General features: G+C 44.1%; 1 protein-coding gene across 5 annotated transcripts; it reads left to right on the top strand.

The window, feature by feature from the left end:
• Nucleotides 1–2866: 2866 nt before the first annotated feature.
• On the top strand, nucleotides 2867–11734 carry fgd4b (FYVE, RhoGEF and PH domain containing 4b). Of its 5 annotated transcripts, XM_027007518.2 has the most exons (16): nucleotides 2867–2956; nucleotides 4605–4704; nucleotides 4930–5068; nucleotides 5550–5642; nucleotides 5730–5875; nucleotides 6203–6359; nucleotides 6443–6581; nucleotides 7645–7703; nucleotides 8383–8529; nucleotides 8652–8827; nucleotides 8918–8948; nucleotides 9101–9184; nucleotides 9339–9464; nucleotides 10154–10303; nucleotides 10463–10603; nucleotides 11083–11734. In XM_027007518.2, the coding sequence occupies exons 2-16, from the start codon at nucleotides 4664–4666 to the stop codon at nucleotides 11338–11340; spliced, it is 1887 nt and encodes a 628-aa protein (XP_026863319.2). In that variant the 5' UTR covers nucleotides 2867–2956; nucleotides 4605–4663; the 3' UTR covers nucleotides 11341–11734. The 5 variants fall into 5 exon arrangements, with proteins under 5 accessions (XP_026863319.2, XP_026863320.2, XP_026863318.2 ...); XM_027007519.2 differs by lacking the exon at nucleotides 2867–2956 and having other exon boundaries at nucleotides 4616–4704; nucleotides 4959–5068; XM_027007517.2 differs by lacking the exon at nucleotides 2867–2956 and having other exon boundaries at nucleotides 4616–4704; nucleotides 4881–5068.
• The last annotated feature ends 1578 nt before the right edge of the window (nucleotides 11735–13312 follow it).

Raw genomic sequence — 13312 nt, 5'->3', positions numbered from 1 at the left:
TGGTTACAGTACCTCATTGACTGGGAGTACTCTATGCGTACCAAACGTTCTTTATTCTTACGGTTTCTCCTGGCTTTTGACCTCTACTTCCTCCTCAGACTATGACTCGTTCCTAGCCCCTTGGATTACTCGGGATCGTGCCTGCTGACTTGCAATGTGAACGGTACCCTCAACTCTCCTTGTCCAAACTCCCCCAGCGTTGACCACTACCCTACATATCCACCTCACACCCATTCCTGCCAGTACCAATAAACTCATGCATATGGATCCTCGCTTACCTGTGTCTTGGAGTTCATTATGGAATACTTCGCCACCTTTATGGATCCAGTGGAGTTACAGGCCAAGCTCACTGAGCAAGGCGGCATTATCGCCAATTTACGGGACACCACTCAGAGACTTACTAGCGTGCAACCAGCTTTCTCGTCCGAAGCAGGCTCTCCAAGAGTTGCCGTGCTCAACCCGGCTGTGGTACCAGTCGCCTTTCCCAAGAGATATGATGGCTCAGCTGACCGATGTAAGAACCTTTTGATACAGTGTTCCATGTAATTTACATATCATGCTGCTCAGTTTACTTCTGAACGCCAGCACATCCATTTTTTTTATCCCTGCTTACTGGCGAGGCAGGTTCCTGGGTAACAGCTTTATGGGATAGTCAAGATCCCTTCTTACAGTCAGAGGGGGCCTTTTACTCTCTATTTAAGGCTAAGAGTCTCTGCCTCTATTGTGGCGAGGAGGGTCATTTCTGCATACGATGTCTCAAACGACCCAGAAGGAAGGAGACAACAAGTACGGCACCAGTAAGAACTTCTATATTCTTCTTTAAACATAACCATCTTACCTTTCCTTCATTAATGTCATGGAAAGGACGGTCGGTGGCTTTTACAGCCCTGGTAGATTCTGGTGCTGCCAGAAACTTCATAGATTCTCAAATAGTCGCTAGACTGTGAATACCTGCCAGACCCTTGAACCCACCTCTTCTATACATTCTATAAATGGTCAAGCTATTGGAGGGGGTTTATTCACACTACAGACAGTGCCGGTGGTACTCCAAGTAGGGCTGTTCCATTCAGAGACCATTCAATTTTTTCCCATACCCCTTTCACATGACAGTATTATCCTAGGTTATCCCTGGTTAGCTGAACATGACCCTCGTATATCCTGGTCTCAGTCGGAATTGCCATCTTGGAGCTCACGCTGTCACCATAACTGCAGCCAATTTATGGGAAACCATTCAAATCAACAGTCAGTAACAATCAGTATATTTACAATGTAGGCGAGCGAAAAGTCTGTTAGGTTGTGTGTTCGAGTTTATACTGGATGGAAGGAAGGAAGGAAGGAAGGAAGGAAGGAAGGAAGGAAGGAAGGAAGTGTCCATCTACCATGTAGAGCAGTCAGAGTGTGCAGAGCAGTCAGAGTGTGTAGTGTGTGTGGAGCAGTCAGTGTGTGTAGTGTGTAGAGCAGTCAGTGTGTGTAGTGTGTAGAGCAGTCAGTGTGTGTAGTGTGTGTGTAGTGTGTAGAGCAGTCAGTGTGTGTGTGTAGAGTGTGTAGAGTAGTCTTGTGTGTGGAACCAACAGAAGAAAATGGCACCAGCTTTGAACGTCAGAACAACGTGGCTGTATGTTAATGAGCCTAACATTACGATCTAATGAAATATTGTAACATAACCGTGGCAACCAGCCCATCTGTGTGATGACTGACAACTACACAGCCATAGTAGTGACCCACTGGATTGTTCCTTTATAGATTCAGATGCACAAAATTAATTCTTACAAATCAGGGCAAAGATGTTTGCCACTGAGGTTTGTTGAAAAATTACAGTTAATTACAGTTTTCAGAAAATATCAATACAGAGTACAAAGAAGAGTGCAAAGGCAAATATTGATAAAGCAATTAGATCAGACTGTAATCTGAAACAAGAATAAAAATCGCTATCATTGATCAATTTAACCCACCTCTCGGGCAATAGTGATAGTACCATAACATAAGGGTCACGGATGCACACAAACTTTATGTAATGGATCCAACATCTGTTACTGGACGGCTTTATCCAACCACGGCTGTAGTCTGAGTAAAGATTCCTCCCTCCAATCACCTACAAGAGCTTGCAGTTTAACTACACATGGTAGCGAAGAGATGGAACAGGATGTTTGATGACCCTAAACTAACCATAATCTATCCCTAATTCTAATCTAACCCTGATTTAAGCCTAACCCTAACCCAACCTAACCCTTACCTCACCCTAACTCTAACATAACCCTAACATCCAATTAAATCGATTGAGGTGAGTCATTTCTAAAGTTGTTAATGAGCCCAAGCAGATGAAGTCATTTATCAGGGTGATGTTAGAAAGATGATGTGAAGACGTAATTATGCACCCAAACATACAAGCCCCATATTACATGTGGAAATCTGTCACTCTCTGATGACTGAAGTTCATTTTGAGATGACTAATATTAGAATTATCAAGCTTTAGATATCTGGTTAACTACAGCTGTAAGGGGTGACTCACCCATGTAAAAGAAAGACACCAACCCTGCCACCCCAGAGCAGCTAAGGAGTTTTAAAAAACGAACTAAAAGGAACAGAATCAAAACACCAGGCCAGCCTGTGAGCAGGACAGGTGTGGTTGATTGCTCGAGATGACCTGGAAGGCGCACCCTGCCTCCCTCTGGTGGCCGAAAGCGGCCTAGCAGATGGCCCGGGGCTGGGTCTTCATAACAGCACAGACTGCAGAAATAAGATTATTTACATATATGTAGCACGAGATATCAAACAGGAAAAAACATTCTCTCTCTCTCTCTCTCTCTCTCACTCACACAATTTCGCTGTCTTCCTAGGTATATGTGTCTTAAAAGGGGAAATGATGTATAAAGGGAGTGAAAGTTGAGCGCTGCAGCTCAGTGTGTTCAGTGAGCGTGCGGATTCGTGCAGGCTCGAGACGATGACGATCGCTCAGGTCAGTGTAAAGCGACTCTCGTGTTTTCTGTTGTAGAGACTGTTGGAAATGCATCTTTGGAAGTAAAAATACCCTAATACGTAAGCGATAGCTCTAACGTTTTTAATTCTTGAGATACGCTGTCTTACCTATAAACCGGTTATAGGTATTACCTGGTTATTTCTAGATAATGTGTTATTTCGGATATTTAAGTATTTCTGCTGCTCTGAGGCGACTCTAGCTCATATAAACCACTGCCCGGGTGTGTGCTGCTGGAGAGACACTCTGCTCTTAGCTTTGTACCTTGCCGTCCTGAGAAGAGGCAGATTGCTGTAGGAGTTGTAATGGAGAAGTGAGTCCCAGGTGCACAGAGACACGGCCGTTGTGGAGACAAGGGAAGTGAGAGGACAGATTGTGGAAGTGGACCTCGTGCTCCCTCTCAAAGAGGAAGGAAAGACAGAGAATGCTTTGTTTACCTGATCCCAGAGCAGAAAGGGCGTCAGTAAGACGTTTTTAAATAAACACACTGAGAGATACAGCTCTCTCTGCTCTTTAATACATGACGTTCAGTTACAGCAGGACCTGTGGAAATAAGAGCACAAGGTTTGAAATGTAGCGTGACTTTCCACGCGCCGATGACTCCGCCCATGCGTTAAACGCCCTGAACATTATTCACGCGAGGGTAGCATGATTTGTTTTGTTAGGTGATGTGAATTTTGATAAATGCTTCACTTCTTTAATTACATCTTTAAAGGGCATCACAAAAACAGCGGAGAACCGTTTATTATTGTTTTTGTTGTTACTTTTTTACTGTTACTATTTACTATTACTATTTTGTTGTTACTATTTTATTACTATTCCTGTATAAGCGAGTATTTAGGATTAAAAACAAACAAACAAAAAAGATATAAATACATAATTTAATGAACCCACGGTCTTGTTCTCGGTGTGCTGGAACATTCAAACACACAGACACACAGGCAAACAGCTGTTATGGGTTCGTGCTATGTTCCTCACAGGGAAGTGAAAACCTCCCTCTGATTCCTTCACTGGCGAGCCTTCTGTTGTCTGTATTTTTACAAACTTCATTCTTAAGAATCATATATTTAATAATATAATTGTCTAAGGTCCTTTATTTAAAAAAAAAAGAAAGAAAGTTTACCAGATGTTCGTTCCTCAATCATCAGTTTAACCTATCATTTTACCTGCTGCTGTTTTGGTTTTAAAATTTCTGACATATAACAGTAGTGAAGTGCAATTTTTAAAAATTCTTAAGATGTATTGTATCAAAATACTTTATGTAAAAATGTAGGACATAAATGCTGATCTCTGTGTGTATGAACTAAATAATTAGCGTGAGTGAGCAAGTGCAGCTAATTAAGGTCAGAATGCATCCGAGATGCGTCCTCACGTTGTAAAAGTTAAAACATGTAATTTCGAAATGGCCCACGAGATGGCAGCATGTAGCAGAGTTTCTTCAGTAAAGTAGTGCAGCGCTCAGAATTATTGATCATCGTATTAGTTTGGAATTTCTTACATTATAAAAGACATAAGTTAATCATAAGTGATCAAAAGCAGACTTTCGATTTTTTTGTTGTTGTTCAAATGTAATTAAATATAATTATTCAAATTAAATTTATATAACAAGATAATATTCTTTGAACTGTAGCACTTCCAAAACCAGCACAGCTACCAAACCCAGTGAAGGGTGGGTCACCCAAGAACAAGATGAATGGAGAGAGGATTACCACACACAAAAATGAAGACAGGTGTGTGTGTGTGTGTGTGTGTGTGTGTGTGTGTGTGTGTGTGTGTGGGTGCGCGTGTGTGTGTGTGTATGCATGTATGTACCTAGTGAGATGTGTCCACGCTTACACGCACAGCGTTGCTTCCACAACCCACTTTCACTTCCTTCAGCAGTAACTAACCTTGCTGTGGGCACAAGGCTGTATTCTTAGGTCCCTGCCACTCTCTGCATGTGCTGTGTGTCGCAGCGCTGCACACGCACAACCCCTTGCTGCAGACCTGACCTGCCTGCTCCAGTCTGCGGAGGACAAGCCCGCGCTGCTCCAGGGGTGTCCGGGGTCAGAGGGCACGCTTCTGTGTGAACCTGAACCCGCACTGAACCTGAAGGTCAGGGTAGTTTACTCTTGAAGAACTTTTCATGCTGATGAAGTGTAGATTATCCCAAAGGACAATGAAGGTGTTGGACATTATCAGTGCAAAACAATCGCACAGAACTCTGGGAAACGGCTTAGTCATTAATGACATTAAAATGCATTAATGTTAATTTACTACAAAATTTACCATCTCTTGCTTGTATACTTTGATCTTTCTGTTATTTGTCTTTGAAGGAAATCTGTTGTATTCACTGACCCATGACCCCCCCCCCCCCCCTTACTTCCTACTTTCATCTGATTGGATATGTGGATTAGTTGACCGTCTGACTGCAGTGCAAAATAGAAGTGTAAGATTAACGACAAACTTCAGTATGAGCGTGACGGGCTAAAATGCTGATCTCTCTCTCTCTACAGGAGGAGACCAGTGAAATGCTGATCTATGTCTACAGGAGGAGACCAGTGAAATGCTGATCTCTCTCTCTCTTTCTCTGCAGGACGAGACCAGTGAGCAGAAGCTATATCAGGTGGCCAATGAGCTGCTGGTCACTGAGAGAGCGTACGTTACCCGCCTCTACCTGCTTGACCAGGTGAGCACGTTTCCTCTGGAGCCTGCGCCGTGTCTCACTATATTTACTGATCTCTGTGTGTGTGTGTGTGTGTGTGTGTGTGTGTAGGTGTTCTGTGCTAAGCTGATGATGGAGGCGATGAAGGGTGTGTTTCCCGTAGAGGCAGTGAAGGGCATCTTCTGTAACGTTGCCTGTTTATACGCCTTCCACAGCGAGTTCCTCCTGCCAGACCTGGAGGCCAGGATGAAAGAGTGGTGAGCAGAGAAACCGTGGGACACCTTACAGTCCTGCACTGGGTTCTGAATAAACCACTAATGTGTAACCATTAAACATCAGTGGTACAGTGGTTATGCGCGACAATTCCAGTTCAGCAGCTGCTTTTGGAGATGCTCTGGCATACTGAGGTGAAAGTGCAAACGTTTCACCTGCGCTGGCATCTAGTTGGACACGAGCAACCTGCCTGATTTATGTCATACATGACTGGTTGAAAGAAAAACTGAACCAACCAAATGCGTCCAAGCGATTCTGTATCAGTTCTCCTGATGTCTGACTGCTTGTCTGACCTCCTGGCTGGCCTGCAGGGACACCCGGCCTTGGATCGGTGACATTTTGGAGCAGCACACACCCTTCCTCCGGATGTACGGCGAGTATGTGAAGAACTTTGACAACGCCATGGATTTGCTCAAACAGTGGTCACAGCGTTCAGCACAGTTCAGCACCATCATTCAGGGCATCCAGGTATGCTCTACACACACACACACGCGTGTGTCTGTGTGCCTGTGTGTGCATGTGTGTGCTGACATGCATTTGTCCTACTGCAGAGGCAGAAGATCTGTGGGAACCTAACACTCCAGCACCACATGCTGGAGCCTGTACAGAGGGTCCCACGATACGAATTACTGCTGAAAGACTACCTGAAGAGACTTCCTGCAGATGCCCCTGACCGCAGCCAAGCAGAGAGTGAGATACACACACACACATACACACACACACACACACACATAAATACACACACTCAGCACATGGAGTCCCAGGATACCCCTTCCATAAACTATATAAGAAAATTAGAATTTTTTTTAAATGCCCAAATAGTAGAACTGTTTCACAGGTTTTTTGCAGTGATATTATTTCTTATTACTTTGTTACTTATTCTGTGTCCTGGCCAGTTTTAATGTAGTTTAGTGGAAATTGTTGCTGTGCTGATGAATTAATCAGCTGGCTGACGTATATGACCAGACCCACATCGTCTTGTCTGTGCTACTGTCTGGTTTAGACACCGTCCCACTGAACACCCGTGAACACCGTCCCACTGAACACCCACCCACTGAACACTGTCACACTGAACAGTCTGGAGATTCTTTGCCCATGAGGCTACAACTAGAACAGACTGAGGATCCAGACTGAGACACAGTGAGACCAGACCGAGTGAGAAACAGTGAAACTTACACCAGACTGCATGGGGGAAAGTGAGACGTACACCAGACTGTTTTCAGTTCCACTGTGGAGTTCTGTAGTTGAGGGAGCACTTCTTCTGTTGTTAGGAGAAGTGCACACAGTGTTCTGAGTAAAGTAGAAATACTGTGATGTAATGTTACTGTTAAAGGTCAAAGTCAAGATGTCAGAACTACTCAATACTGAAGTTAAAGTATAAAGGGTAAAAGTAAAGTGTGTATGTGTAATCTAAAGGATGGTGCAATGCTTCCTCAGAGGTTGGGTTTCTCTCTCCAATAATCTTCATTTTACTTAATTATCAAAAGTAATAAAATCTAATAATTTTTCTTTCTCTATTTTTTATATAAAAATATAAACTGACCAAACTTGTTGGGCAAATGTGTGATAAAAAGGTTTTGTGTATTTTAATTGTAGTAGAGTGGAAGTCTCCAAAACAACAAAGTATGTATGGAGTACTGACAGTGTGTTCCGATAGTGGAGTACTAATGGTGTTTTCTGATGGTGGGTTCAGATTGGGTTCTTATGGTGGGTTTCTAACGGTGGTTCTGACAGTGTGTTCCTCTCACTGCAGAGTCTCTGCAGATTATCTCCATGGCTGCTATTCACTCCAACAGCTCCATTGATAAAATGGTGAGTGGTCCCCTTTTTATCTGTTCCGTGTGATGGTAAGAGCTCCTGTTCGCTCCAGGCCAGATGTCTGGAAGAAAGAGAACATGACACAAGTTTACTACCCAGGAGCACAATTTAGAATGGGCAGGACAGAACAGCAAGGTATAGGCATGCAACGTAAAGAAGTGTGTGTCCATCTGTGTGTCCCTGTTTGTGTGTGTATGTGTGCATGCACTGATTCTCACAGTAACTAAATCTCAGAAAAGTCAAGCTCTTAACTGCACCAGTGAGAAGAGAACCCCAGCTGTCTGTTTGTAGACAGTACGAGTACGATGTTTGTAGGCAGTATGGTGTTTCTAGGCGATACTGTGTTTGTAGGTTTTCTCAGCACTGAGACAGGGATGAACAGTCATATTCTGCGAGTCCTTTACGAGCATCTCAGATGTTGCACTGTTGGTGCCTGAAACGTTCTCTGCCGTCATTATCCATCACAGACTGGCCTAGTGCTCTGAATTATACAAAGTTACTGTTGTTTCTACACCTTTGGCCTGGAGTGGAACTTTAGTTAAACTGTTTTATTATGTTTGTGTCTCTGTAGTCCCTCTGTTTAGCGTTTATGACCACAGTGTTTTTCACAGCGCTAGAGATGGATCAAATCTCATCCTGTTTCTAGAACATCACATGTCTGTCTGATCTTCAGGCAAACCTGAAGAAGCTCCTGGAGATCTATGAGATGTTCGGAGGCGAGGAGGACATTGTAAACGCCTCCAGTGAGCTCATCAAAGAGGGACAGATCCTGAAGCTGGCAGCCAGGAACACCTCGGCCTCGGAGCGATATCTGTTCCTCGTAAGTCCCACTGACTCCGTTCTACATACAGACAATATGATTTAACCTCCATCTGGCTTCGTCATTTACTCTCTCTCTCTCTCTCTCTCTCTCTCTCTCATGCTCACTCTATCACTCTCTAGTTCAACAATGTGTTGCTGGTTTGTGTGACCAAATTCAGTCTGGTCGGTCAGCAGCGTTTCACTGTGCGTAATCGTATGGGGATTGAGGGCATAAAGGTCGTGGAGACCGTGAACGACACTTACCCCCACACCTTCCAGGTCTCCGGCAAAGAGCGCACGCTGGAGCTCCAGGCCAGGTGGGGGCAGCACTGAGTTCCTTCTCGCCTCTCGCTCTGTTAGTCTTGTGTATGCTGAAGTGAGTTTTAAATGTGCCTGTCTGTGTGCAGCTCTGAGGAAGACAAGCAGGACTGGGTCAAGGTATCTGCCCTTACACATTTCTCGTGGTGCTCCAGTATATTTTGTTCATCGGGGGGTTTGCTGAAGTGGAGACTGTGTGTGTGTGTGTGTGTGTGTGTGTGTGTGTGTGTGTGTGTGTGTGTGTGTGTGTGTGTGTGCGCGTGTGTGTCCAGGCTTTCCAACAGACCATTGATGTTTACCAAAAGAAGAATGAGACTTTCAGATCTGCTTCAAAAGAAGTAGAGGAGGAAGTATCTGTAAGTATGTGTTGGGGGGGGGGGGGGGGGGGTATATGTACACACCAGCACAAACCACCCTGCACTGCAATGTGAGTTAGTTTGTAATAGGTGTGCATGTGTGTATACGTGTATGCATGCGTGTGTGTGTGTGTGTGTGTGTGTGTGTGCGCAGACTGAGGAGCTGGGCAGAAGAGCTCCACGGTGGATCCGGGACAACGAGGTGACCATGTGCATGAAGTGCAAAGAGCCATTCAACGCTCTAACACGTAGACGACACCACTGCCGCGCCTGTGGCTATGTGAGTGTAACTGTGTAAGTTACACAACAGTGTAACAATGTTATCACTGCTATGGAAACTGCTTTTTTAAACCAGTGTTTATTTCATACTGTTGGTGGTGACAATCAGAGCAAATGTAGAGTTCTTTACATGGTTCACCTCACACTCACCAAATATGGGAATGTTTTTGATGTTTTCTGGCCACTTACTGACACTAGTTTGGTAAAATAGCTGGTATCCCTACATTATTAAACTGGGTCCCGGTAATGAATTAAGACCCTAACCCAGTTTCTGAGGAAAATCCTGAAATATTCCTGTTCATTGATTCATAAGTGTGATTGGTGAAGGTTTCCCTCATTCCAGACAAGCTTGACGTGGCTGGACGGTCCATTTAACGTTCACACATGCACTGTCATCTCAGCCACACATGAAGCTACTTATTTACAAAAATCACTCAGAGCTCAAGTCACAGCTCACAAATCACTCAATTTGAAGAAAATATGTTTTAAATCCTCACAGTATGATTTCTTGTTCTTATTGATTCTAAGCTAATGCTTAAAGTATCTGTGATCAGGTACTGTGGAGTTGAAATGTCCTCAACACTGGCTAAGCTAAATGTGCTTTGTGAGACTGGCATCTTATTGTGCATGCATGGTTGCCATGGTGATGAGGAGGCCCACATGTACACTGAGTGAGGTGCTTTTACTTAGGTGGTCTGCTGGAAGTGTTCAGACTACAGGACCACCCTGGAGTATGATGGGAACAGAGTGAGTAAGGTGTGTAAGGACTGTTACTCTGTACTGACCGGAAGAGCTGCCAGAGAAGAGGGTTCAGAGGGCAAGAAACGGGGCATCTTAGAGGTGAGTGTGTGTGTGTGTGTGTGTGTGTGTGTGAGAGAGAGAGAGAGAGAGAGAGAGAGAATCGGCATTGAAAATTCAGTTCTGTTTCCTAGTTCTCCTTTAATACCTAAGAAAGTTATCAGCCCCCACCCCTCACCCCCTGCTCTCTCTCTCTCTCAGGTTGAGGCAGGCCAGTTCTCAAGCAGTAGCATCATGTGTGGGTTCCTGCTCTACAGTGAGAAGGCTCGTGCATGGCAGAGGGTGTGGTGCGTTATCCCACAGAAGGAGGCGGTGGTGCTGTATGTATACGGTGCTCCTCAGGTGAGCACTCCACCATCTCTACTCCTCCATCTCTACCACAAATGTGGTCCTTTAGCACACACACATATCAGTACCAGCTAATGACTAATAAGAATATTTATTGCATAAAAACACTAGTAAACATATTCTGGAAAAATACTTACTATGATATGAATGTGGTGGGAAAAGCACAGGAGAAGAATAATGATGCACTGAAGGGTGGAGGGGATGTCTGAGTTGTGGATGACATCTCATACCTTCTTAAAAACAGCACTGCTGCAGAAAATACTGAAGTGCTGACTCCTGCATTTTTTAAACTCACCCACACCAATACCCATGAGTTCAGACTTCAGCCGTGTAAGCCTGTGTGATCTAATGTTCGCAACGACAGACACAAAGTTCTCCAAAACATGGCGGCTATCCGAACTGTTCAGTGGGCGTTACAAACGTTCCCAACCTGTCATCCCATTCCTGCTTTCTTCCTCGTACTGGGTCTTCAGGACGTCAAGGCCCAGGCCAGTATTCCATTGCTGGGCTACAGCGTGGACGAGACCCCCCGCTCCCTGGACCCCCCCTCCAGCTTCCGGCTGTGCCAGTCCAGATCCCTTCACAGCTTCGCCGCCGAGTCTGAGGAGCTGAAGCAACGCTGGCTACAGGTTATCCGTGTGGCCGTGACCGGAGATGTAGCCAACCTCCTGTTACTTAGCAACAGGGACCTTGCCAATGGTTGCCACGACAGCGGCCCCCACAGCATTTGAACGGTTGAGTGTTACCCAGCCAAACTTATATTTGAATCGGATGGAACCAGAAGAACTTTTTTTCTAAGACAACAAACCAAAACAGAAACTGTTGTAATTCAGAGGTCTGTAACAAGAACATTAAAGTTTAATCAGACAAAATGGAATTTATAATTAACCTAATGCAACAACTAATGTTTTTTGCGTGTGATTTTGGATACTGTAATGCTGTCTTATCCTTGAAGAGTTCTGTATGAAAGTCTGTGGCCTTAAGCGCCTATCAGAACTGAAATCCTGAAATTGACAAAGCTGAATAACACATCATTGAGATTTCCTTGCTTGTATTCTTTTCCTCTAAATTTGTGAACCCAGTGCAGTGTTTTCATATTATAGCCATGCTATAAATGCAGCGGCATCACGTAATCCTGTTGAGTCTTTTAAATATCTGAAATATCTTCCTTTTCATGAGTACAGAGATGCTATTCATCATTTAACCAGTCAAGTCAGTGAGGATAGAAATTGTTTCCTAAGATAAATGCTTAACAATGAAATGGTCTTTAACTGCAATACAAATCATTTGCAATTTATTGAATTTTAATTAAATAAAACAAATTTCCAAACACATTTCAAATTCAACTTTTCAAATGCAGATTCAATTTTCTTAAAAACTCTACTGCAAAAAAAAGTTTGAATGATTTCAGATGTGTTTAATCAGCAGCCACATGCTGTGTGGTTTGTATCATCATGTCAAATTGCCACGCAAGCAGCCTGTGGTGTGGTGGCCCAGTGAGGTGGTCCAGTGGTGTGATGGCCCAGTGAGGTGGTCCAGTGGTGTGGTGGCCCAGTGAGGTGGTCCAGTGGTGTGGTGGCCCAGTGAGGTGGTCCAGTGGTGTGGTGGCCCAGTGAGGTGGCCCAGTGGTGTGGTGGCCCAGTGAGGTGGCCCAGTGGTGTGGTGGCCCAGTGAGGTGGTCCAGTGGTGTGGTGGCCCAGTGAGGTGGTCCAGTGGTGTGGTGGCCCAGTGAGGTGGTCCAGTGGTGTGGTGGCCCAGTGAGGTGGTCCAGTGGTGTGGTGGTCCAGTGGTGTGGTTTTCCCAGTGCTTTTCCCTCATATGAAGTGTTCATCAAATTCTGTTTCCAACCTTGCGTACGCAGCACCCTCGACCTCTGAACTTTTACTCTGTAGGGGAGTCTTTTTCCAGCTACACAAAACTAAGATGACGGGGAGGTTCAGATTCTGATTCACTCCAGGTTGACTTCCTCCTGTGATATCTATAGACCTACTCACTATTTACCTAATTCTCAAGATAAGTAGGTAGAACTTTTGCCTCAATCTAAAACTTGTCTGGAAAACAGTACACAAATACCCAACCAAACCACACACATGGACTGATTAAAATTATAGAATTTGACATTCATATTTCAAATCATGATGGCAAAGTTGTCAACCAATACATTGTTCTCACTTCACTTTTGGGCTCCCTAACATTTTCCGTGAGTCATGGTGCATTTATAGCACGGTGACGCAAATATTAAAATGAGTTCCTAAAGACTGACATGAACTTAGAGTAAAAAAAGCTAAAACAAGCACATTTTGGTTGTAAGAATTTCTAGTTTTCTATCAGTCTTTGAGAATTTCCTGATCAGTTTTACCTCAGTTAAAGCAGATTTCTCCCATTTTTAAACATATAAATTGTGTGTCATATACTGTACATTAAATATTAACATAGCATCCACCACACAGACGTGACCCACAGAAACACTGTGAAGGGTGCTTTTTTACTGAGCCCTGCACTGTGTGTCAACAGCACAACCCCATTAGCTGCAAGAATCCCTTTTCATATGTCTTACAGTTAATATGTAAAAGTGTAAAATCAGCCAAACCAAGCAGACTAACTGAACATGTTAAACAGTGAGATGTGATGGATTCATGCACTTAATGAAAGTTGCTCAGAATAATGTGATAAAGTCTGTGATGATAAAGTATGACTCACTCA

This window comes from Electrophorus electricus, chromosome 7 (assembly GCF_013358815.1).
Source record: "Electrophorus electricus isolate fEleEle1 chromosome 7, fEleEle1.pri, whole genome shotgun sequence".
NCBI lineage: Eukaryota > Metazoa > Chordata > Actinopteri > Gymnotiformes > Gymnotidae > Electrophorus > Electrophorus electricus.
Note: the sequence above shows the minus strand (reverse complement) of the source record. Positions and strands in the feature narration are given on the sequence as shown.

Bases quoted from the DNA above. Each gene is read 5' to 3' on its own strand.
- fgd4b (XM_027007517.2), top strand. From the start codon at position 4,668: ATGGAGAGAGGATTACCACACACAAAAATGAAGACAG. The intron at 6,360-6,442 runs GTATGCTCTACA...GTCCTACTGCAG, and splicing joins CCATCATTCAGGGCATCCAG to AGGCAGAAGATCTGTGGGAA. The intron at 9,185-9,338 runs GTAAGTATGTGT...GTGTGTGCGCAG, and splicing joins AAGTAGAGGAGGAAGTATCT to ACTGAGGAGCTGGGCAGAAG.